Source organism: Lupinus angustifolius, unplaced genomic scaffold (genome assembly GCF_001865875.1).
Source record: "Lupinus angustifolius cultivar Tanjil unplaced genomic scaffold, LupAngTanjil_v1.0 Scaffold_74_35, whole genome shotgun sequence".
Taxonomy (NCBI): Eukaryota; Viridiplantae; Streptophyta; class Magnoliopsida; order Fabales; family Fabaceae; genus Lupinus; species Lupinus angustifolius.
In genome coordinates, this window is record NW_017723571.1 from 46,882 (window position 1) to 72,084 (window position 25,203).

General features: G+C 32.0%; 4 protein-coding genes and 1 long non-coding RNA gene across 5 annotated transcripts; 3 read left to right on the top strand and 2 right to left on the bottom strand.

Annotated features, from left to right (window-relative positions):
• Positions 1–3,555: 3,555 nt before the first annotated feature.
• LOC109339390 (cell division control protein 2 homolog) lies at positions 3,556–6,862 on the top strand. The gene is made up of 9 exons (XM_019576821.1): positions 3,556–3,776; positions 3,864–4,115; positions 4,400–4,517; positions 4,598–4,768; positions 5,792–5,949; positions 6,029–6,113; positions 6,195–6,248; positions 6,413–6,479; positions 6,539–6,862. The coding sequence occupies exons 1-9, from the start codon at positions 3,736–3,738 to the stop codon at positions 6,682–6,684; spliced, it is 1,092 nt and encodes a 363-aa protein (XP_019432366.1). The 5' UTR covers positions 3,556–3,735; the 3' UTR covers positions 6,685–6,862.
• A 1,151-nt stretch (positions 6,863–8,013) lies between these two features.
• Positions 8,014–12,323, bottom strand: LOC109339389 (endoplasmic reticulum oxidoreductin-1-like). Its single transcript, XM_019576820.1, has 10 exons — positions 12,042–12,323; positions 11,837–11,968; positions 11,048–11,306; positions 10,704–10,814; positions 9,689–9,807; positions 9,317–9,421; positions 9,009–9,211; positions 8,738–8,861; positions 8,442–8,603; positions 8,014–8,336 (listed from the first exon to the last, which is right to left on the bottom strand). The coding sequence occupies exons 1-10, from the start codon at positions 12,231–12,233 to the stop codon at positions 8,307–8,309; spliced, it is 1,437 nt and encodes a 478-aa protein (XP_019432365.1). The 5' UTR covers positions 12,234–12,323; the 3' UTR covers positions 8,014–8,306.
• Positions 12,324–16,445: 4,122 nt separating this feature from the next.
• LOC109339392 lies at positions 16,446–17,495 on the top strand. The gene is made up of 2 exons (XR_002106655.1): positions 16,446–16,537; positions 16,615–17,495. It is a non-coding gene; the product is annotated as an uncharacterized LOC109339392 (long non-coding RNA).
• Positions 17,496–18,858: 1,363 nt separating this feature from the next.
• LOC109339387 (probable glutathione S-transferase parC) lies at positions 18,859–20,513 on the top strand. The gene is made up of 3 exons (XM_019576818.1): positions 18,859–19,287; positions 19,871–20,226; positions 20,405–20,513. Exons 1-2 carry the CDS (start codon positions 18,973–18,975, stop codon positions 20,213–20,215), a joined length of 660 nt encoding a protein of 219 aa, XP_019432363.1. The 5' UTR covers positions 18,859–18,972; the 3' UTR covers positions 20,216–20,226; positions 20,405–20,513.
• Positions 20,514–20,747: 234 nt separating this feature from the next.
• LOC109339393 (probable glutathione S-transferase parC) lies at positions 20,748–21,860 on the bottom strand. The gene is made up of 2 exons (XM_019576823.1): positions 21,472–21,860; positions 20,748–21,177 (listed from the first exon to the last, which is right to left on the bottom strand). Exons 1-2 carry the CDS (start codon positions 21,790–21,792, stop codon positions 20,806–20,808), a joined length of 693 nt encoding a protein of 230 aa, XP_019432368.1. The 5' UTR covers positions 21,793–21,860; the 3' UTR covers positions 20,748–20,805.
• Between the last annotated feature and the right edge of the window lie 3,343 nt (positions 21,861–25,203).

The following is a 25,203-nucleotide window of genomic DNA, read 5'->3' on the forward strand; positions in this document are numbered from 1 at the left end:
TTCCAAACCAAGTCAAAAAACATGACCAGGTTATCCCAAGTAAAAGCAAACAAGGACAGATTCTCCAGAGAAGGTAGAAACTCTTGCCCCTTAAAACCAATGACACAATGTCACCAAGTTAAGATGTGTCTAGAAGAAATTACTAAAACTTCCTTCAACATTCAAGGGCATTACGATTTTTTATTCATTTCACTTGGCTTGATCAATGATCTTCCCGCATTCCAATCAACAATTTAAAACATTTTCTAAGCTATTTTGTCAGTATCTTTAAGACATTGAAGATTATAGTGAATCCATTGATGATCATCTTGCCAAATTCATCTTAAAGTTGCATTTTTTAGGTCATAAACTAACCAATCTCTAAATTGTCACTTTGAATGAAGAGATCATATTACCCATGCTGATTTTAGAATTCATATTGCACTTGCCTTAAGGATCATCAATGCTTTAGATATTTGTGATTTTGAATAAAGATTTCTTACTGCCCTTGCATCTAGGACTAGGCTAAAAAATACAATCCAACATTTAGATTATGAATCCGTATTATCATTGCATTTAGGATTATCAAGGGGATCAACCATACCATCTCGAGCTTACGGTATAAATTCAAAATTAACATTGAATTTGCAAATAGGGTAACCAAGGCATGATGCAAACCATCCATTTTAACATTATGAATAAATAACACATTACAGTTGCATCTAAAGTAATATTAGCTCAAACATACCATCCTAATTTTACACTTACATAAAGCACCATCAACGCTCAAATATACATCCAGAATATGAAGAATTAACACAATGCAATTTGTATTTAGAGTCATCAAAGCACAATGAATACAATTCATTTTAACATCAATAAATAATTCATTTTAACATCAATAAAGAATTCATATTGCAAATTGTATTTAGCATCATCAAGGCTCAAATAAACCATCCAAATTTTATGTATTGGATGAATAAATAATCCATACTGCAAGTTGCATTTAGGTTTATTAAGACACAATCCTATCATCTGCTTTTGCATCATGAATAAAGAGTCAACATTACAATTGTATTTTAGGGGACATCCAAACTCATTATGAATAAAGAATTCATGCTACAATGCAACCAAAGTTGATTGTTTTTTATATCAAATTTCTCTCAAAATTATTTTAAATCTATCAATTTAATATTCAATAAACATGCTTTTACTATAAGATGAAATGATAATAAATAAATAAAATATTTTTATATGTAAAACATGATTATCAAACCAACACTATTTATAGATACCCATGCATGTAATGGGGATTTACCAGTATCCAACATATTTTTATTTCTTAATATATATTTATATATTTCTTTATTGCTAACCACTACAAACCAAATGAAAGATAGAAAGCACCATGAGGGCATTCTTTCTTTTTGCTATATTCCTTTATATCATAATACATATATTTTCCATCTCTTTTCACTTCTATCTCGTACGGTATCTTCCCTTCCCCTCAAGTAGAAAAGCATATGGTGATTATAGTAATGAATTTTCCATCTGAACTTTGGTCACACAAAAAATAAAAACCATCTTTTTTGTTCAATAATTAATTATTTGATTTAGCAAGCATATGACTATGTTTAACCATGCGATTATCGAGGGTATTGTTTAATAACGGACGAATGAGAGATTAATACCTTCCTCGACCCATAACCGACTCTCATATTCATAATTCTAATTCAAAGGTCTACCTTTCCAATATTGGGCAAAACACATATTTTGGAGTCACCACCAATTTGGAGTCGCCTGATTATTTTAACAAGGAGGAATGCTAGTAATACACTCTTTCATGCTATCTTTATAATTGGATTCAAAAATAGGAGATAGTTTGACATGTGGCACAATAAGAAAGAGTGTTTTGCAGCATTTCTGTTTGCCATCTATTGCAAAGCATTGAACTTTTGGAACAAACTAACGTCTTAAAATAACTGAGTCGAAAAATGGATAGTAAGTTTAAGAAGTACAAGTGTAGAATCATTTCCTTTTGATGTTTCAGCCAACACAGCAGCATGTTCCTTCCGAACGAAGGTATGTTTTTTCAGAACCGAATTTCGTCTTCCTTTTCTCATATTCTTCAGATTGAGCTAAATGTTAATGTGTTTTCATTTTATAGAAGGGGGAAGTGTTCAGTCAGAGGATGCACCTTCCAACGAGTAAGCAGCATTCAATCTTTTCATGATGTGCTGGTTAATGTTCTGCTATCTCAATAGCTCAGTAGGCATCACATTTCATTTTGTTCAACAAAAAATGCTGATTATGTATTCATATTAGCAGAAGAATGTTGTATTTGACCTTCAGTTATTATTGGACATGGTACTATGATTTATATGTATTTTTTTCTTCATTCCAGAAAAAAAACACAATAAGAAAATAAAAATGAAAAAAAGTTGTTTTACAAATGGTCCAATAGGATCTTACATATCTCTTTTAAGAAACCCAATATAGACATTAAAATTAGTAAGCTTTGCGTTTTGAACTTAGACATTTGATTAACAGAGTATTACAGGTGGTTTTCTTTTGTATATTTTGTTAAATTCTAAACGAACCTTTTCTAATTTCACGTATCTATCTTTTGTTTATTATGTTAAATTCTATTTATTTATGAAACAACGTGAATGCCATATATAATGTTAACAATCAATAGAGTGATATATATATAAGACCCAGAAGAACATGGGCATCGGTGAGGCAAGGTCAAATGCTATATAACTTCTAAATAAAGAAAAAATTGCATCTCGATGAGTTATGTTATTTAATTATCCAAGATATAATACTTAATGAGGTCTCACTCAAATATATAAATGGGATATCCATTTCAAATTGGTTTACGTGTATAAGAATAACAAGTCACATTCACATGAGGTACAATGCCCATGGGGTCCTATATGAGGAGTGTTCACCACACATGAATCTTATAATACAAGTTCTGATTTACATTAGTATCCATATATAGCTAGGTAAATTTATACACATATATATAAATTATGGTCTTATAACTTAAAATGAATGAATATGCACATGTGTACTAGAAAATCAAGGCCAGTTACATAGTTGAAGTAGAAGACAGTAATTAAATTAGGAAATGCAGAAGTTCATGAGTGAAAGATTGACAAAAGATAATAAATAGTGTTTGAGTAATAATAACAACAATCAACCTCTTAACCTTAGTGGATAAGGTACTTAATTGATGCATAGATAAAATATCAACCATTCAATGACAGAATCAACTTAATAAACTTTAAATAAAGGATTTACATAGATGTATGGATATTAGGTATAACTAAAATATTTTTATCTCATTAAACTAATAACTATTATAACATCAACACTCTTATTCGAATGACATGAAAGTTGTTGATTGGTTCAAGTATAATGGCATTACAATTTTTTGTGTGATTTTTATGTCTCCATAAAAAGGATATTTGACTATCAATTGATATATACTATGGTGGGGAAAAATAAAAATAGGATATTAAATTGAAAAGTAACACTTATATAACTGTGTATTTTAATATAACTGCGTAATAGTAAAGTTTGTTATTCATTCTGTTACTTTTGGCGGGAAATACCAATCTAACAACACTTTGAAGAAGCACCATTCTTTGTTCACAGTCCACACTTTCCGAATTCCTCTTTCGTTCTCATCAACCTTCACTCTCTCTCTCTCTAACTTTCTCTCTCTGGTTCCGCTTCCATTTCAGAATGGCGGAAGAAATCGACGACATAGATTACACTGATAATCTGTAAGTTCATCTCACACTTCCTCTGATTTCTCAATTTCGAATAATTTTCTTCGATTTCTTTCACTGATCCAAGTTTTCTTCAACCAGGTTCATGCGCCTGTTACAATGCACGCTCTGTGGTCAAAACAATCGATTCAACTATGAAGGATTCAGCTACAAGATTCTCCAGACCATTGAAGAAGGCATTTACGGCCGTGTTTACAGGTGCCGCCATAGCGCAACCGGTGACATCGTCGCCATCAAGCAGATCAAATTTGATGACGAAAAAATTGGCGTTCCATCTTCCGTTGTCAGAGAAGTCTCGCTTCTTCGAGCACTCCAACATGTCAACATTGTTAGGTACAATGCATAAACCTTGAACTATTCACTTCAACTATGACTGTTTTATGTATATAACTATATATACATAAGTAATCTTTCAATTACTTATCTATATGAGTGTTTTATGTATATACCTATAGTGTAACGAGTTTCATACATTGTTACTACGTCATCCTTCATCATTCAATTACTTATGTATATGAGTGTTTTAATGTTACAATCTGCAACCGTAATTGAAACACTTAGCAATGGATACATCTTAAACTCGTTCACTTCAAATTTTCAATTTAATGTTGTGTCAGTTTGCTGAAGGTGTTGACCAAGGAAACATATGTTAACCTAGTTTTTGAGCCTCTTGATCAAGATCTTAGCCACTATATTAGGGATAACAGAGGCGTTCAGGATCCATCGATTAGAAAGGTATACATGAAGTTTTTTGAACGTTGTAATAAATAAAGGATTTTCAATATTGACACGCTTTTTGGTTCTTGTTGTTGCAGAGTTTTTTGCGGCAAATACTCGTTGGTGTGGCATACTGTCACGCGCACAAGATTCTGCACAGAGATCTGAAACCAAAGAATATTTGGATCGATAATTCTAGAATGATAATCAAGATCGCTGATTTCGGTTTGGCTAGAGAATTTGGAGGAGACATGTTATTAACTAGATATGTATGATGCTGAACCTTTCTCTTATGCCATGTTCACTAATAATTATATATTTATGTGTTAGTCTCAGATATTTAGTTATGCACTTTACTTGTCATTTGGTTTCAGTATTTAGTTTTAAGGAAAAATATTAATCACCTGAAATTGGATATCGTATAGATATTATAGACATTAAGATATCTCATATGTTGAGTTACGGTAGACGTAGGGAATGAAAAAAGAGGGTAAATATTCCATGAGTGTTGATTTTAATTATACAAAACGAATTTGTTAGTTTTAATTAAAATATCATTGTGGACAAGCCAACTTGGATAGATAATGATTTAATGCTGACTTTCTGAAATATTAGTATCTATAACTTTTGGATTTATAAGAGAAATAAGTAAGCACAGGATGTTTTATATCATTTTTCCAAGTTTTATCCTATCAATGACACATCCTTTTACTTTTTAGAATTTGGGGAACTTTGTCTGTGGTATTGTTGCCATTTAAGTCACAAGTCCATACCAACTTCTGCCATTATTAGTCTTTTCTTAATTAGAGTTCTATTATCTGTTTGAGCTAGTCATTTGTACAACAATTTGAACAACAATATGATAGGTCATTATCCCATAAAACACAACTAAAAAAAGAGAGTGTAATATCTATTCACTGTTACAGTAAAGATTTATATATAGTCAGTATATCATTCACAATTCATTTATATTACTTTTTTTGAAGAGTCAATAATGATTAAATAGGAATAGAATGATGCAGTGACAATACAATGTATAAAACACATATGAGTACATTTTTGCTCATACAAAAATAGTATCCCATATGATATCATATGGCATACATCCTCTTCATGTCAAAATAAAATTTTCCTATCTGTATAACTTTTCCAATATCAGTGTACCTAGGAGTTTGATAAGTTTTACTAAAAATATCGTTTGGACTTTAGATATCTACATCTTAGGTAAGAAATAATACATTCTATTTGGATTCGGACCTCACAACTCACAAGTGCACTTTAACTCTTTACAGCCTCCAAATCGTTATTATAGGGCACCTGAAGTCTTCCTTCACTGTCAGCATTATTCATCTGGAATTGATTTATGGTCCGTGGGCTGTATATTTGGTGAGATGGTAATCGGAAGGCCTATATTGGGTGATACATGTGATGAATTAGATGCAATTTTCAGGTATGTTCTGACTTCTGAGACAAATCATTTATTTGCCTTCTTGGCTGCAAATGAACCAACAAGGATTTTCTATATAAAGAATGTTAGGGACCCCCTCCGAGGAAAACTGGCCAGGAATCACTCAATTTCCTCTCTTTGGATCATATGCCATATATAATCCAATGGTATTGTATTCTCCTTTCTTAATTATAAATCTTGGAAAGCTATTAAATCTTACTTGCTAATGCTATGATGCACTTGTGCAGGACCTGTCAACTGTTTTTTCTGGTCTTGAACCAGAAGGCCTTGAACTTCTAAAGGTAAGTTTCATTTGTTCCATCATTTGGCTTTGTTACAAAGGAGGTCTCGATGACCAAGCGATCCCTATAGGACTTGATATCACTAGAATTAAAGCACTTGGGCTAATTTGCCCTGCAAATTATAACAGCCTTGCAAATTGTTCATAGTTTATTTTGCTTTGTAGATGCTGCTTTGTCTGGACCCAAAGAGAAGGATTTCTGCTGAAACTGCTCTGAAGCATGCATACTTCAAGGATTAGCGGAAAAGGTATCGTCTTACGCTGCTCAGTTAATATCTTTGTCTTTTGCTGCTATGCCTTTTCTTAATTCTCTGCCTACTTATTGCATGTGTGGGGTTTGCTGGTGTTTGTCGATTAATCTTTTACTATTTTTCTTTCAGTTTGGAAAAGCAAAAATGATTAGCGGAACAACTATGGGGAAACTCGTTCTTTTGTAGTCAACTTACAACACTGGCTTTTTGTTTCAAGACTTCTTTCAGCTCACGTGATACTTTTATACTGAATAATGTAGGTTGGTAGCTTTGTAACAGCGTAATGAATTAAGAATCTATAATTCTTTGGAACACATTTAAAAACCTCACATTGAGGAATCAAACGAATTCTGTCCTATCCTAGCTACATACATAAAAGAAATTTCGCAGTTCTAATCATATTCGTTTTTTACTTCATTATTTTTATTGAGTTAATGAACGAAATCGTCTATTATTTCTGGGATCAAACTGTATATTAATATACTACCGTTCCTAATAAAGTATTTTTTAGAAAAAATTGTTCATATTTATCCCTCTTTGGAAAATCAAAGAAATATTAATGAATGATTATAATTATTACAACGAGAATATACAAGAATGATATGTAGAAATCAGTAAAATAATACACAAATTTAATACAAACAACTGTATTAATTATATTTTTAAATTTATGGGCTATAATCTTAAGATTTTGTTTCCAAAACGTTTGAACAAGATCTTCATTGACCTGTGTGCTTTCCATATTGGCCTGAACATTTGGTGCTGCAGTGTCAAAAAACTCCTTCTTTGCTTAATAGAGTCTAAGGCAAAGCAAAAGTAGGTTATTATGCCTACTTTACCTACTTGAGGAAAGGGAAGGAACTTTCTTTCGTTTCCGGGTTTATGGATTGGATTCAGTCAGCGTCACTCCTTCCTTTTTATTATGTCGTGACGCTTTGGTTACCGGCAAAGGCTTCCAAAGGCGACCCTCTCGAGTTTCCGCCTCTTTCCCAGATTGAAGTAACCTTTCTTTTGTCGCCCGTGTCACATTCAAGAATTTCATAAGCATGATAGAAACTGAAACTCCTAAGCATGTTTATCAAATTCAACCATGTCATGTTGTGTTTAGTTTCTCTTTTGGTTTTCGTTCCTTTTCAAAGTTCAATCAAAACAACAGAAAAGGAAAATACATAATCTTGGTTTAGACTTTAGACACAGCATGAGTTTGAAATTTGAAGAGTTTGAAGTTCCATCCAAAGAACATTGCAGGATAACATATCATGAAAAAAGATTATTGCAGGTCTAGTGGTGCAACCAGCTGATCATGCTTTATATATTATGGTACAAAGTAGAGACTACATTTGATGTGAGAACATTTCCTATAAATCTCTCATGTAACTATTAATTTCATATAAGGCCTCTCATATGTTGCTCTCTTAATTTCCCAACTTTTTTCTGCTATGCCTTTTCACAAATCTTTGTCTGTTTGTATAATGATACACACACAAAAGGGTTTAATATCAAGGCAAATTGTAGCGATCGATTAAAAATAAGATAAAAAGTGGTATCACTTTATTGAACATCTTATATTATTTTGCAGGTTGGAAAAGCAAAGTGGTATCTCTGCCTGTGGATATTCTTTTGTTATACTAGTATTATTTTGTTGGTAAAACCTATTTGTTTAAGCAAATATATGCTTTTATTTTTTCTAAAGCTTTCAAAGAATTTGTTATCAAAGCATTTGAACAATATGTTCATTGGCCTGTATGTATTAAAACCTTATATTATATAGCCTTCCCGTCTTCGCCTGAACATTTGGAGCTGCAGGGTCACGTCCAAGAATTTCCTAGTCTCATAATCTGCAAGTACCATTTGACAAAGTTCTTGGCAGTCATTCACTATAGCTACACAACAAATGAGCATATTCAAAATGGAGTAAGTTAACAGAGAGAGAGGAAATGTGCCTGATTTATTGATTGCAATGTACTGATTTTAGTAGAAGCAGGTTCAACAGTGTGTACAATATTCTCAATCATATCTGCCTTTTCATGGACCAACTTGACAGATTCAGAGAGTCGGTTGAGAAGATTTAACAACGCAATGACTTCATTTCGATGCAGCTGAAACTATAAAACCCGAAAAAACTTGTTGAGACAAAAACAGCGAAGATAAAAAATTCACCAACATGTTTGAAGAAGTTCATATCTAAAAGTAAAACAGGAAATGTAACATAAGAACCAAATGAAATACAGGAACTCACGGGTTCACTTCGGTTGCTTTTATCATCGACAGAAAATAGGATCTTTAATGCAGTGCCAAGACCAAGAATCTGAAGCTTTCCCCACAGACGACACTTCTCACAGCCTACACAATCCATCAAAGAACTGCAATATGTAGACATAATGAAACTCACATTGGAAAAGATTTTTCCAAAAATAGGTACTCATATTGCTTCTGGACTTAAAGATTGCATATTCCTTTGCAGTTGGGTAATATATTGATTTTAATAAAGATAAGTTTTTGAAGGAAACCTAATATTTTTAAATTGCATCTGAATGGTTTGCTTTAGTTCAGGACCACTTTGACCCTGCCACAACTTAGCTTCATCAAATGGAAGAGGACATGCAGCCTGAAGTTTAGAATTGTGTACTAGCTGCTTCACCAGAGAATGTGATTTCATGTCCTCCTTGTTATTGTCAGTGTTGTATTCAGCATGCTCCAAATAATTCGCGGCCTAAATTACAGTTTTTGAAGAAATTCATACGGTTTTAAGAATGCTGGAACTTACGAGTGATTGAAGGGAGAGGTTATATATTATTTAAAACTTGAAAGTACTCACTTTCATCACTGATCGAAGAACAAATAGAAATGTGAAGTACAGGTTTTGGACGCGATCTGGATATCTTAATACACGATCATTCATCAATTCTGGATTTTCACCCCACTGAAATGTAAAGAACCAAATAGACAACATGTTCAACTTATTTCTAAAGAGAGCAATACTGAACATTCTTCACAACCATGAGATACTAGCTCGACATGTTAACCGTTATCACGATATTTTGATTAATTATATAAAGTACTTGTTTGATTCTTATACATGATGTGAAAAGCAACCTTATCCTTTTTACTTAATACTGTCAGTGTAGAATTCTCAATGCAGAAATCAAAATTAAACTGTAGGGAAATTCTGTGGAAGTGAAAGAAGAACCTGATTGGTAACTTCATGAAGGAGATACTCAGCACCTATGTGGATCGAGATTGAAGAGTGGAGACCAGATATTAATTTGTATAATACTTTCTTCTCCTGGAATATTTCACCTGCTGGATCTGGATGGAAGAGGAAAGAAAGTGAAAAATAAATTTGGTATAAAAGCAAAAGATAAAGATGATACAATGATAAAGCAGGAAAGAAAGATCCAAACTGAAATATCACAATTTACAAGAAATGAACTCTCACTACACTTCTCAGTTTTCTACTTGTTCCAAGTGCTAGATGATTCAGAACATATGTAGTTCTTTATTTTCTACAAGAGGACAATCATGAACCCAAAAAATCTATTTTTCCCCATGTATCCAACTATTGCTAGGTAGTGTTAGACGGATTTCCAGATTCAGCATACCAAAAACTAATGATGTATAATCTCATGTTTACTCTGATTGTCGCTGGTTTTTGGATTCCACTCAAATTTGTATTAAACATAGTCCTATGTTTTCACTATCAAAAGTTTCTTTTATATTAGCCTGTATCCTTTTCGAGTAAATACGTTGCAACTTTGTTTTTTCGAAGTCCTACAACTTTTCAGATGATTTTATCATGTGATGATGCAACAATTCAATGGCCAGGATGTAGAGTGAGGTATGATTTTTTACTTTCACCACTTCAAAAATTACTTCAATGTAATGTCTTTTATATTAATATCTAGTACCAATACAGCACCCTATGAACAAAATTAAATGTTATAATTATCAATAAAAAGTATTTCATAACAAGATATTTAAAACCTGCCACCTTGTGTGTAGAGGCAGACAAATATAGGAAAGGAAAATGTGAAGTGATCTCAGCAAATCCAATGGAATGATGTAAATTATCTTGAAGGAAAATATCCATGCATGCAATCACATATTTATCCAAATGTAAGCAAAATTTCTCAAACATAAATCATGTTAAACTTGTATGCTTCTATAACTCATCTATAACATGCCTTATATAAGTTCAAGCTCACATTTTGGACAATTTTCGGTATACACGGCATCCCATATCCTTCTAGCTGATGGTCCGGAATAGCCAGTATAACGTTCAGGGTTTATTTGAAGGTTTACATATGTCATATCATCTGCAATACAACATTCCAAGTCAGGCTCCATGGAATTCATAGTCTACCCACACAGAAAGATAGAGAGCAATGGATTCGACAATTCGATCATATAAGAGATTTACAAAACATAAAGCAAATAAGCACATAAGCACTTAAACAAAGCTGCATTCCAAAAAACACAATCACTTAAACACACTTGAGGGATTTAATTTAAATATGAAGCAAATAAGCACATGCATTGAAATAGATACCATTATCGGTTTCATCATCATTTGTCCATGGGTTATCTGTTTCAACCCAGCCTCTAAATGCTCCATTATCTACAGTTCGGTCGACACTAGCCTGTGACTTTCCTTCTTGACACATAAAATCGGTAGATAGAAGAGCAGGGTGAAAATTCTTCTTGAAAGGTTCTGGAAATTCATTTTCTGGACATTCACATACACTGCAATCCCGTAGGCGGCACATACCATCCTCCGGCCAAAATGGACAGTGACACCCCAACTTGACCTGTAGGACATGTTATGCAAACTGCATAATTGAAAGCAATAAAAAGGCAATGCAAAAAAGAAATCTAAAGTATTTAAAAAGTGAGGCAGTGTTTTGGGAACAAAACTGAAATTCAGATATAAAAACATAATCAAGTCCTGCATAGGCCATTACAGCATAATCAATTAACATGACCCCTCTTGTTAGCAATAACATTGAGATACTTAGTAACTTATCAATGCTAGAAATAATAAAAGAATTAAACTTTTTATTTTATCTTCCTTATATTTTTTTCAACATTGGCATTTTTTAGAATTCATCATCTTCACTGCCCAATCCAAAATCCAAACCTTAATGAAAAGATAAAGAACCAAACATCTAAATACAAAACATTGCATACCTATGGACACTCTTATTCTCATTTCATATAAACTAAGTCATAATTCTTTTCATTTCCCATTCTGCTCTATAGTTTTAAGTCAAATTAGTATGACATTGCCTACAAACTGGTTTCTGGAAGTCTAAAACAGATCAAAGGGATGAGAAGCAACCTTAAAATATCGGAAAAAAGGCGTTGTAACAAGCTCTTTTAACAAAGGATGCAGCACTTCACCATTGATACTATCTACAGTCTCAAAATCACAACAACAATCTTCTATAATTCCTGTGTATTTTTGTGACACCTGCAAAGAAAACAATGGAAATGTTACAAAGAAAACATAGCTAAAGGTATGTATACTAATATTCATAAACTACCTTGGGGCAATGGCAGGAGGAGTTTTGGTCCTTAAAGAAGAGAGTAATGGAAGAAGAAGCTCTTCTATCATATGTCATAGCTGAAGCCATTAACACAGTGATCATAGCTCCCACTATAACCCATTTCTTAATATCATTTATACTTTTCCTTTCATTTTCTTTCTCTTTCTCAGTTATGTCTTTCTCCACCATCTTCAATTCTAAAATCCCATTAACAAATTTATGAGAAAAAAGGAAAAAAATGAAAACTTTATGTATTTATTCGTTGACGTAAATAAAAATGGTGTTACTTCAAGGACAAACACTTATGCAAAAACATATCTATATAAAGAAAATCAATAAAAAATTTACAACATATTAAAATTTTAGTCGTAAAAAATAACAAAAAAAATATAAATATGACGTGTTCGATACGTAGTTAGATATATTTTTCTCATTTGAGGTTGAGTTTAACTGACGCGCGTTCCTTTTAACTGTCATTTTGAGTGAAGAAAGTGGACAATCCTATGGGAAATGTTGCTACGTGGATTTTGAAGTGGAGCGTGGTTTTGACGTGCTATGAATGGTCGTGAGGAATGTAAGAGATGCAAGGGAATGAGGAATTAATTTGGATGAAGTGTTGCCACCAATAGGAGTTCAGATTTCAGACAATCAGGATGGAAGTAAGTAATTTGTTACCTCATTATTAATTTGAATACCTCAATTATTTTTGGTCAAATCAAATCTTACATGTTCAACGAAGTTATATTGTGTAAAAAATATTCTTTACTTATTATACCTTTTCTTAAAGAAAAAAATTAATTTGGAAGTTGATCTATTTGTCTCAGTGTAGTAGTCGTTGTTAAATCAACTATTAGAATTATGGCCAATTACATTCTTTCATCCTTGTTATCTGGACATCCTAATTAGTCGGGATGATCACATATACGACCAATCAAAGAGCATCTTATAGTCGGTCATGATGATTCATTCGGCCGACCATGCATTCCACGTTAGTGAAGCTATGTTGTTCCCTGGCCGACCAAGAATCAGGCATGACCGGACAATGAGCTTAACCACAGACCTTATATTTGCTTGGACATGGTGGGCAACTTCTAGGGCCACTACCTTGACATCTCACCTGTCATGCCGCCTACAAATCTCACCTACCCTTCAGCCACACGACAAGAACATGGTGTAATATGGTTGTCAGGTCTGCCACAAGCTACAAGTCAACTATGTACAGAGTATGACCCTGCCAAAGTCGCATAGCATGGGAAAAGCAGTCTCCGACAGGTCAGGATGGTCAGTCATGCTAACAGTACTCTCAGAGCCACGTCATCCACTATAAATATGGGTCTCACCCATCAGAAAGTAACATACATTGATTATCATTATTATTCATACTTGTTATCTCTATTTCATTAATTGCTCCCGAGCATTACCTCTACAGTCTTATTGTCTTGATCGTCGGAAAACTGTTCAAGTACCTCCACCGATGGGTCCAAGCCAACTCCATCCAGATTCCTGAAGAACTTCAACCCAGATTCCAAAGAAGTACTACTCAGACATCTAATCCGACCAAATTTGTTCACTAAAAAACACACATAATGCACCACACCTTGTATGTAGATTGAAAAAAAGAAGAATTAATATGTCTATGGCCATGAAGTATTTTTTATGTTATGAGTATATCATCTATTATTCTTATGTTAATTATCATTGATTTTAAAAGAAATACAAATGAACAATCTACTGAAAAAAAATACAAAAAATCTTTGTTTGGGAAGAATAGTTGAGCATTGGATGTCACATTTGATTAGCTAGGATCAATGTTTTAAATTTAAGTCCATAATAACTACAAATGCTAATATTTAAAAGTTTTGAGGATCATCCAAATTATATATTAATCACGGTGTTAAGTAACAAAATGTTAATAAAATGTATATGATTTTGGGGCACTTTGTGTGGATTTATGATGTAATTGTATATAATTTCCGATAATCTAGCAATATTGTATTCTTTAGGAATTTAATTATGTGTTGTTGTTTGCATGTTAAGAAATGATGAATAAAGGAAGAAAAAAGAGAAGAATAAGTTTCTGAACAGCACAAGCCTCGCACAAGTGAGGTAATGGTCGCTCAAGCCATAATCTAGAGGAAAATCATCAGAAAACACTGGTACCCCTCGCCCAAGCGAGGGACTGGCGCTCAGGCGCTATTTCAAGACCAAAAAGCTGATACTCTCTGTTTCTCTCTCGCCCAAGCGAGGACACATCGCCCAAGCCAGGGCACCTCGCCCAAGCGAGGTGTTCAGGTGTGGAAAGTCATATTCTCTCGCCCAGACGAGGTATTCAGGCGTGGAAAGGTCATCTTCTCTCACTCAAGTGAGAATCTCTAACTTGAGTGAGAGAGTAGCAGTTAGTGCCTGATATAGGCAGTTCTGGAAAGAAAAAAAGGGGCATCGAAACACTTCTGAAAGGCATTGGAACACAAAAATAGAGGAAAAAGAGGAGATTATGATAGAAATCGTGGAAACGATTCTACTTCATGTATTTCCTTATATAATTTCATGATTCAAGTGTTGTAATAGCGAGAAGGAGTGATTAGTTCTTACTGAGGGATTCGAAATGTAATCTTCTAACTTTTGTACTCCTGGATTCGATTCTATTGTAATTGATATTTGATTTTTGGAAGTTCATCCCATTATTAATGCATGAATTTAATTTGCTACTAATTTCTTGTTCTTGGGTTCAAGTTTAATTGAGAAATTAAACTTGATACCGAATCTGTATCTTCCTTCATACATCATTACTCTAGGAATGAAGAATGATGCATAAATTACTTTTACATGGAACGTAATGCTAGTTAATTGGTTAAATGTTCAAGGAATTGGCATTTGAGCAATTATCTACGGATTTCACACTCAATGGATTGATGTGAATGATTTGAATGACATATACATCTGAATCAGTAATTCACTTGGAATTGAATCCATGGATGTCATTGGGAAAGAACGATCGATCCCAATTTATTTTATTTATTTTTCGTTCAATTTATGTTTTTCACAACTAAACACAAATCTTATAAAAACATCATTGTAAATATTGCTCAACTAATTCTTGTAGGAATTAACGTAAATCCACTCTGCTCCCTGAGGACGATATCCCAGTACTTTATCGGATTTTATTACTTGGACGATACGGTGCGCTTGTCGTTCCATAAATATATAACACACAGTTAAAAAAATCAATTAACCCATTATATTTATAATGTGGAGAATTTCATAACATGTGAGTAATGTAAAAAAATACACCCCATTTGGGGTGGGAAAAATTATAATACAAAAACAACTAAGACTTTATCTATAGGTAAAGATGATTACACATATTGAAGGACGATAAAACATTATATTATAAATCATGTTTATCAATAAAATTTTTATCTCCAAGTCTTTTTCACATATGGTTTTTCTTGGTCTCTCTTTTTCTATAGGAATTGGACTAACCTCGGTCTCCTCTACGTATACCCAAATCACTTAACGCGCAATTCTATCGCCTTTTTCTACAATGAGTTACTCTAACTTTCTCTCAAATACATTAATTTCTAATCATCTCTTGTCTGTGTATGATTTTGTTACATCGATTTTTATCCTCATGTTGACATTATAACGCCCAACATTCAACATTATATAATATTGCAAATTTTATATGAAGCATTTCATTAATTTCTTTTAAGCATGAGTGGTACCTTTTTTATGCACATGAATCATTTTGTCATTTCATTCAACCCACTCAAATCCTATGGTTTATATCTATGTTAATTTCTCCACTATGTTGTATGATTTACTGGAAAAATTATAATAATGGGATACTTTCATGAACAAATGTATGACATGCAAGAAAATGTCCCTTGAGATTTATCACTGCCTTACTTGGAGCCAACGTCAGTGTTAGACCAGAATCAAGCATTAGCGAGAGAAATGAAACCCAACAAGAAAATGTTGATTTTCTGGGGATAAAATACTCGAAATTCAGAAATCACAGGTTCTAGGCTTTGTTTCCAAATGTTAAATACATCATGAACAATGCCATATTTTGCAATCTCAAAACATGTATTTCAAGCACTCATTGAAAGTTGTCAAACTCAAGTTAACGTTGGAGAACAAGTAAACTTAGCTGTAAAAACTACATAAAATAGCAAAGCAGTGCTGCACTTCTGCAATGGATACAAAAACAAAGCAACCTGGAATTAACTACAAGTCTTTTCTCCACACCTGTAAATTATATACAGAATCATAGATGGAGCAGTAAATCTCAGTTCTGCAGGCACTACATAGCTACTTGCTTCTAATCTTTCTTATGATAATCTAATTAAAGCACGAAGGTGATAATTTGTCCCAAATATGATTTCCTAAAATTGAAAAGTAATGATAACAGTCTTGTCTGCACTGGGGCAAGAAAGTTGCTCAACTACATATATCATCTACTTTAGTGCAAACCCATATAAAGCTCTGAAGTACCTCAATCAGTTGATTGTGCTAGTTGATCTGATGCCTTGGGACGAGTATGGAGTAGCCGCATTGACCACCAAAGTTCTTGGTCGTTATTGGTACTGGGTTGCTGTGTTCGGATTCTTGACTACTCAGAGAGCATAGTTTGTGCCTATAATCAGGGAGAAGACCAAGTTGATTGGGCAGATTTATAACTATAAATTACAGCAAAAGCTCTGCCCTATAGACTCAGCAAGTGAACCAAGCAACTGCACTTCTATATGAAGGGTCTAGACCAGTAAGTCAAAGCAAGCCCATTTAGTTAAACCAAAAACCAGTAAATATGAATGCGAAGGACAAGTCTTGCTCGGAAGTTCGCAACATGAAGAGATGTTTGAGAATTAATGAGAGTTTAAAGATATTGCAGATGATGTTGATGGAACAAGGATGTTGAAGGGAGTCCTAGAGCTCAGGCCATGCCTGAATGATGGGTTTGGCAGACAAGGAATAAGAGTTTATAGGGCTGAGTTTGTTAGGATCACCACATCTCTACTCTTTAGCCATTCTTCCAGGAACAAGATATCAGGTTGTTCTGACATCTTATTATATAACACTGCAGCATCAACAATAAAAATTTGATTGCATGGCGATTTATGAGCGAGAACAAAAAAAGTGTAGAAACATATCTATGTAGAGACAACTAATAAAATATTAACAACATATTAAAAACTTAATCCTAAATAATTATTTTGAATAACATAAAAATACAAAAATCACTGTGTCTCCCAACATGAAGTGTTAGATACTACTGAATTTCATATCCCTTTGGAGAGGAATTGGAACCCTTCCATCCCTTCCCCTATTGTAAGAAATATTTACTAGTTTCTTTTCATCCACTTGGGTGTAACTCACTAACTGATTGACATGAATTGAACCACAAATAAACATTTAGCACAACTGAACAACAAGAGCAACACTTATAGAGAAAGCAAGATTGATCTAAAAAGGGAACTTAGAACCCTACTAAAAGAACCAAACAAACGGAACACTTGCAACATAATACAACACTAGGTAAGACAGAGTTAACTAATGCAACTACAAATTCAGCACAAAACACACAAATGCACATGCCAAATCACAAAAAGGAGCCTGAAAACTAAAAGAAAAATCAGGTCACATATGCTCATAAAATAAATGGCAAAAGCCTATTACAAATATTACAAGCAGTTTCACATTCATTCAAGGGTATCAAACTCAAGTTAACATTCATAGCAGTGCTGCAATTCTGAAAAGGATGCAAAAACAAAGCAACCCAGAAAACAACAAAAGGAGAAACTGAACAAGCTTGTGAACTGGACCACGAATAATCAACAATAATGATCAAAACCTAAAAAGAAAAGGTTGAAACCCAATCGCTCCATCTTGATGGAACACACGAAGAAGTAATTAAATTGTGAAAGGGAAGAGAAGATTTGAACGATTACAGCAGTTAAAGGAGCGTTGTTGAGGGTACAGATTCAAGAAAGAAAGGAAAAAATGTCAAAAAAAAATTTGGACCATTTCTCGATTTGTGCGTGTCATCCTTGCGCAGGGGCCATGCTAATCTTCTCTGTATCGTTCCAATTTTATCGGATGTCCCCGAAGGGACAAACCCATGTCTTTGCTACTATTATATAAACCTATTACTTATTGTTGAACAGAGCGGTGTGGGACTTTGTACCCATACACATAAAAAACACGATAAAGGTAGTAGTAACTACTAACTAGTAAGTAATTTGTGTCCTATCAAAAACACGACAAAGGTAGAACTACTATTTGTTCCCTCCCTGAAAATAAATGATGTTTTACATTAAATAAAAACTTCTTATTCTTGAACAAATACCATACTTATGGATGTAAAATTTCTTGTCACGTCTTACAAATACATGTACAAACTTGGAAGTATTTAAGTGTATATAGGGAAAAGTTTGCTACCTCTGGTCTCAGTCACATATAAATATTTGTTATCCTCTATCAAAGTTCGAGTTTTGTGATAAAAATTTAGAATTGTAAATACAAATTTTGATTGATCAATAGTAGAAAACACATAAATACAAGAGAATAACTCTTGTCCCAAAACACTACTCATAGAATTTCTTTTCTACCCAAACACTAACACATGTGTGAAAATACTGAATGAACAACTCCTTTATACCTGCTTCCTAATAATATACATAACCTTCGCTCCTATAATTGGTAACTACCCAAATTATAATACATAACCTACATATAATTGCCGACATATTTTTATTAAAATATTATTTTTCTATACTAACATTGATAAGTCGGTTTGTCTTGTTTGCACATGGATGAGTAAGCTTATCTGTATAAAAAAGTTGAGAAATATATTCAGATATCTTTTTCTTCATATTATTCTGAGAAAGTCTTGTTCATTAGTTAAAGTTCACTCTTTGAGACAAGAATGGGAGAAGAGTTGATTCTGTTGGATGAATGGCTTAGTATGTTTGGTATGAGAGTTAGGATAGCACTTGCTGAAAAAGAGATCAAGTATGAGTACAAGGAAGAAGATCTCACGAACAAGAGCAATCTGCTTCTGCAAATGAACCCTATTCACAAGAAGATCCCAGTTCTGATTCATAAAGGGAAACCTATATGTGAGTCCCTCATTATTGTTGAGTATATTAATGAAGTTTGGAAGGATAAGGTTCCTTTGCTACCCTCTGACCCTTATGAGAGATCTCAAACCAGATTTTGGGCTGATTTTGTCAACAAAAAGGTAGGTCCCATATTCAATGACTTTAACATCCTATTTCTCCTTCATAGCTACTTCTTAAGTCTAATTTGGACCATTGTGTATTTTTTATGCTGTAAATTTAATGGTTATGAATGAGTCAAACAAATAGTATATAAGTAGGAGGATTCTTTGAGTCATCATGTCAAGGTTTTGGATCAATCTTAGGATATATCAAGATGAATAATGTTTGCTATGATGTTTCATATGAGACCCATTATTGGATAGTTAGTTATTAAACATTTTTTATTTGAATATTTCTAGAATGTTCTTATATAGTAATCATCTTAGGATTTGTTTATTCCCTTTATTAGTGTATTGTTCATTCATCAAGGGGAATCAATTAGAAAAATCTCAACTTTAGAGAGTTTTTATCTTGTTAGAAATAAATTTAGTTTAGAATATCTTGTTCTTGGTAGGATCATCTTTGATCATATCATCTATGAAGAAGGTTACTTTTATAGTTTTGCTTAGTACATGACTAAGATATGTTGGGTTTCTCTTATAGTATTCTTTGTCCAAAGGTAACATATTAATATCAATTCATTTTCATGTCATGAAAAAGCAGGTTGGTGATGTTGGGGGAAGAATATGGGCAGGGAAGAGAGAAGAGATTGAAGTGGCAAAGAAGGAGTTAATAGAGGGGTTAAAGAAATTGGAGGAGGTTCTTGGAGACAAGCCTTATTTTGGGGGTAACACATTTGGTTTTGTTGACATTGCTCTGATTCCTTTCTATAGTTGGTTTTATACTTATGAGGAATTAGGCAACTTCAAAGTGGATGAAGAGTGTCCTAAGTTAATTGTGTGGGCTAAGAGGTGCAAACAGAGGGAGAGTGTTTCTAAATCTGTTGCTGATGAGAAAGAGGTTTATAAGTTTGTTGTTGACTATAGGAAGAGCCATGAATTGGACTAAAATGACACTTAATTTGGGGCTGGACTTCTTTAGGAGAGTCTAGTACTGAAACTAGATGATAATATATGGTATGCATAAAAATTTAAGGGTCTAGAATTTCTTAATTAAATAAATAAAAAACATATAAAAATATATCATTATCATATTTCAGTACCGGAGAGTCTAGTATTAAAGAGGAGTTGCTTACCTATTTGTGACAAGAATAACAAACTTGTGTTACAAAGTTGAGCTTTGGACTGTTTGGTTGTTCAATTGGATTGTTGTTTCTTCATATGAGTGGTGCATGTTTGCTTGTGTCTATGAGAACATAAAATTTATGTTTGTGCTTTAAAATTTAAAAGAAATTTTTCTGGCTTTAAGATTTCTTGATCCCCTTAATAAATAAAGGGACCACACCATAACTAAGGCCTGGATGAAAAAATTATTACATGGTTTAGGATTTCAGCCAATTTTTCACCATGATTTACAATTACATAGATTTACCGTAAAGAGTATAATATTTATTAATGATGGTTGAATATGAATGGTAGATGATGAAACATCTTATTTCACAAAACACGAGAAGTTTTTTCACACAATACTACTGCATCTTATTTCATCATTAAGTTGGATTTTATGTCTAAGTCCAAGTCAAATTTTGTCCTGTAAGCCTTAACTAACTCATAGACATCTTTTTCATCAGAAACGAATTTGGATACGCTTTCAACATTCTGCATGCATCTCTCTCCCCATTCAATGATTTTTGGGCAGTCAAACTTGAAGTTCCCTATTTTTTCATAAGTAGAAAGCCACTTATAAAAAGGGATCATAGCAATATCAACAAACCCAAAATTTTCACCCCCAAAATATGACCTGTCCCCAAGAAAATTCTCCAAATGCTTCAAATTCTCTACTAACTCTTTCTTTTCTGCCTCATGCTCACCTTTCTTCCCGGTCCATATCCTGAATGCAACTCCATGCACCTGCACATTAATTTAAGGTATTTATTGCTGTAAAGTGTAAACATTAATGTAAATAGATTCTTTTCTGCGATAAAAAAAATTAGCTTTTTAACATTAAGGTATCTAGTACTCAATTTCTTTTTACCCATAAAAACATTAACAACAAAAACAACAAGAAAGCATTTATCATAGGGTCTGCTACATGCTAATAAAAACATTAATGTGAAACTGGAAAGGTTGTAAGTAAAATAAAACACCAGTATAACAAAATTATGTATGTGAAGTGTGGACACAAAAATCTAAACACATATATACCTTTTCATCAACAAACTTCGCCCAGAATCTTGCTTGAGCTCTTTGATAAGGATCAGTGGATAAGAGTGGAGCTTTGTCCTTCCAAACCTCATCAATATACTCAACAATAATGAGGGACTCACAAATGGGTTTTCCATTGTGAATAAGAACTGGGATTTTCTTGTAAATGGGGTTCATTTCCAGAAGCAATGCACTCTTGTTGTTCACTAGATCCTGTTCCTTGTATTCATACTCGGTCCCTTTTTCTGCCAATGCAATCCTCACTCTTATGCCGAATGTACTCAGAATGAAATCCAACAACATCACCTCATTATCTGCCATTGTTAATGACCTGAAAGTGAAAGAGTAAATTTCTTAAAGCAAAAACTATAGAGATTATGTTGTGATATATTATGCAGAATGAGATGGAATACCTTTATTTATAGGTAATAGATATCATTCAAATACTCTCATGGAATAAAAAATAATATACTAAGCAAATATTAGAAAATAATATATACAGTAGTGTGGTGTACATGTTTTTTATATTAAATTCTTCACATAATTAATAGTCACCGGCCCTTATTTCCATTTTTTAATGAGCATCAATTTGAATCACTATCCATTCAGCATTGTTTCATTCTTTGTATCTTTTTAGCTTTTATTTTTTTCATTGCTTGTATTGCATATTTCATAAAGATCTAGAGTGTATATTTTTTATTATTTTTGTGCTTCTATTTCTATGGTTGTTTCCTAGTCTGTGATGGCCAGAATGGTATCACTACCTCAATGAATGTATATTTTCCTCCTTGTTTAGGATTCCATGTTTTACAATTTGCACCCTTTAAAATTCTTTGGAAGTAGTAGCTATTTTTTTGAAGACTATTTTATAAGTTTATTAGATCTGATTACACGTAAATGAATTTGTAATTTTTTTTAAAATTTATGTAAGGAATATGGATTCTAAGCCAGATTCATGCTTTTAAATATAATTAGTTTACAGGTCTTGTTAATTTTGTTTATTTTTTATTGATTTATTTATTTGGTACATCTATTATTATTTTGTAGATTTGTTCTTTAAATTGTATTTTTATTGATTTTTTTTGTTTATTTTGTAGATTTCTTCTTTTTTTTCATTGATTTTTGTTTTTTTATTTTTATTTTTTCATTGATTTATTTATTTTGTAGATATGTTCTAATTGATTCCATTATTTTGTAAACTTGTTCTCATTAATTTCATTGATGTTTGTTATTTGCTCTTTTGACCTCATATTGATTATTATTGTACAATTATTAGTTCATTTCATATTGATTTATTTTTTGAAGAGCTGAATAAATATAAGGAGATTTTCAGAGCATTCAAGCACTATAAATATTATAAATCATTTGTCTAGATCATCCATATTATCCTTAATAGTGTCTTAATTAATATCAAATTTGATTTGAATACATATTTTTTATCAAAAATTTGGACTAAACACACAATATTCATATTTATCATTAATTGGTTGAGTTTGTTATTTTTGAGTTATTGTTGTGTAACAAGTTTATTATAACTCACAAAGCTTCTCGTATACCTTTTGCAAGAAGAGCAGAATAGTTGCAAAAATAAGATAATAATAATTAGGGGACTATCCAGTGTTCAAAAAGATTAGTAATCATTTTGTATTTTAAACTTATATTTCTCCAATTATTTTCTACCTCTATGTCTGTTGTGCTACTATTAGATGGTTTTTGGTTCTGAATTTGACTTTATGAATACTAATATGGAGACAAAATTTTGACTTAACTTGAGTACCATTTTTTTTTGGATTTTTACTATTGAACTTTAGCATATTGTAATTTAATCTTGAACTTTAACAACATATAATCCTTATGTAATTCCTGATTATGTCTACTTATTTAATTGGAAGTATGATTTATTATTATTTTGCGGTCAGAAGATCTTGGACAATTGATAATGTGATGTACCATGTTTATCAATATTTGGACAATTGATAATCAATCATTTTAGCAAAAAATCCACCAAAGTTGTTTACCACCATATATGGTTACATTAATAGAGATGTATTGAATCATTTCATATTAATTTAATAGTTTATTACAAATATATATCAAACATATGGATTAAAAGTGGTTTAAAATCATACCTCATATAGAACAATTTTTAAAGAATAAGTATAATTTTACTAAACACATATAACTAAAATTAGGTATTTACACCATAATCTATAAAAATGCACTTATTAAGTTATTTGATGCAATCAAAAATCACTTATTCAACTATCCTAAAAGTTGCTTGAGTTTTCATATATTTTAGCATCTCAATTTTCATTCTCTCACTGAAGTCGTATTGAGTTTTTATTGAGTTATAAGGTTCCATAATAATCATATCTATTATTGTTTTAAATTTTGTTTGGAAAGAGTGGATATGGAGTTCATTGTTTTGTTGGTGTTTTCATTGTAACATTTCAATAAGAAGTTTCACAATATCATTGTTATTTATTTTCCTTACGTGTTTAAATAATTTTGGATCATATGAATGTATGAGTAACATATATGTTTTTAACTATGTGAATACACTGATAACATGTGTTTTTTAATCATGAAAATACATGGGTAACATATTTGTTCTTAACTATGTACAAAAAATATTGTATCATGCGAATGCACAGGTAACTTACTAGTTCTAAACAAAAATTATTTTCAAATTTTTTTATGTACATACTCATTTATCATTCTCGTGTTATTAATATTATACCGATTATCAAATTAGTCCGAGTACTGATATAGTGATACAGTAATTTAATCGGTGCTTCACTAATTAAAATGTATATCAGTAAATTTAAATATATATATATATATATATATATATATATATATTATACAACATTAATGTTCAAAATTAAAGAATGTGATGAAATATTTTTGTTTACACAATTTGTTAAAACAAAATGTGTGACTTGGTGATTGATCATGTTTTAGAAGTATAATTAAAGATATTGATTGTGTCTTATCTTCTATAATAATATTTTGGTAAAGGTTGAATTATTTTTATAAAAAAATTATTATAATTTAAATGAAAACTAACTGGTATAACCAATACGATTTAAATAATGAGTGAGTATGGCCAATATAATTGGATGAACGTATAATACATGTATTATATTATATAGGAACTGGTTCAGTAGTCTATAAGTAAGGTTTTCATTTCACTGCTTGAAACATTCATTAACACAATTATAGTTAATAAATACTTTTTATTGTGTATATTTTGAGAAATATAATTAATATACTTATTTATTTATTTAAATTTAAAAATATTTGTTAGTTCAATATTTTATTTGATTATAATATAATAACTATAATTATTCATTTTTCTCTTATTTACTATGTCAGAATAATAAAAAAATAGTCATTAATATGGTCTTAGTTTTATAAAAAAACAGAGATAAATATTAACATATAAATTTTCCACGAAAAATACTTCATATTCATGAACTAAGAGTAATAATTTTGAGAAAAATAATAATATCGTAAAATATCCTTAATTACCCAAATTTTCAATATTTTCACACACAAAATAAAGAAAATGGTGTATATCATATAAATAATTAATGTCGTCATAAGTTTTTTAGAATTACATCTAAATTGGGGAGTATTAAATTCCTTTGGATCTTTATATAAATGTAATATTTCCTTTAGATCTTTATATAAATGTAATATTTTTTCACCAAAAATTAAATGCAATTA

Bases quoted from the DNA above. Each gene is read 5' to 3' on its own strand.
- LOC109339390 (XM_019576821.1), top strand. From the start codon at position 3,736: ATGGCGGAAGAAATCGACGACATAGATTACACTGATAATCT. The intron at 6,114-6,194 runs GTATTGTATTCT...GCACTTGTGCAG, and splicing joins ATGCCATATATAATCCAATG to GACCTGTCAACTGTTTTTTC. The intron at 6,249-6,412 runs GTAAGTTTCATT...TTTGCTTTGTAG, and splicing joins AAGGCCTTGAACTTCTAAAG to ATGCTGCTTTGTCTGGACCC.
- LOC109339389 (XM_019576820.1), bottom strand. From the start codon at position 12,233: ATGGTGGAGAAAGACATAACTGAGAAAGAGAAAGAAAATGAAAGGAAA. The intron at 11,969-12,041 runs GTAGTTTATGAA...TTTTCTTTGCAG, and splicing joins CCTCCTGCCATTGCCCCAAG to GTGTCACAAAAATACACAGG. The intron at 9,808-10,703 runs GTGAGCTTGAAC...TCTTCCATCCAG, and splicing joins TACCGAAAATTGTCCAAAAT to ATCCAGCAGGTGAAATATTC.
- LOC109339387 (XM_019576818.1), top strand. From the start codon at position 18,973: ATGGGAGAAGAGTTGATTCTGTTGGATGAATGGCTTAGTATGTTTGGT. The intron at 19,288-19,870 runs GTAGGTCCCATA...ATGAAAAAGCAG, and splicing joins CTGATTTTGTCAACAAAAAG to GTTGGTGATGTTGGGGGAAG.
- LOC109339393 (XM_019576823.1), bottom strand. From the start codon at position 21,792: ATGGCAGATAATGAGGTGATGTTGTTGGATTTCATTCTGAGTACATTC. The intron at 21,178-21,471 runs GTATATATGTGT...ATTAATGTGCAG, and splicing joins CGAAGTTTGTTGATGAAAAG to GTGCATGGAGTTGCATTCAG.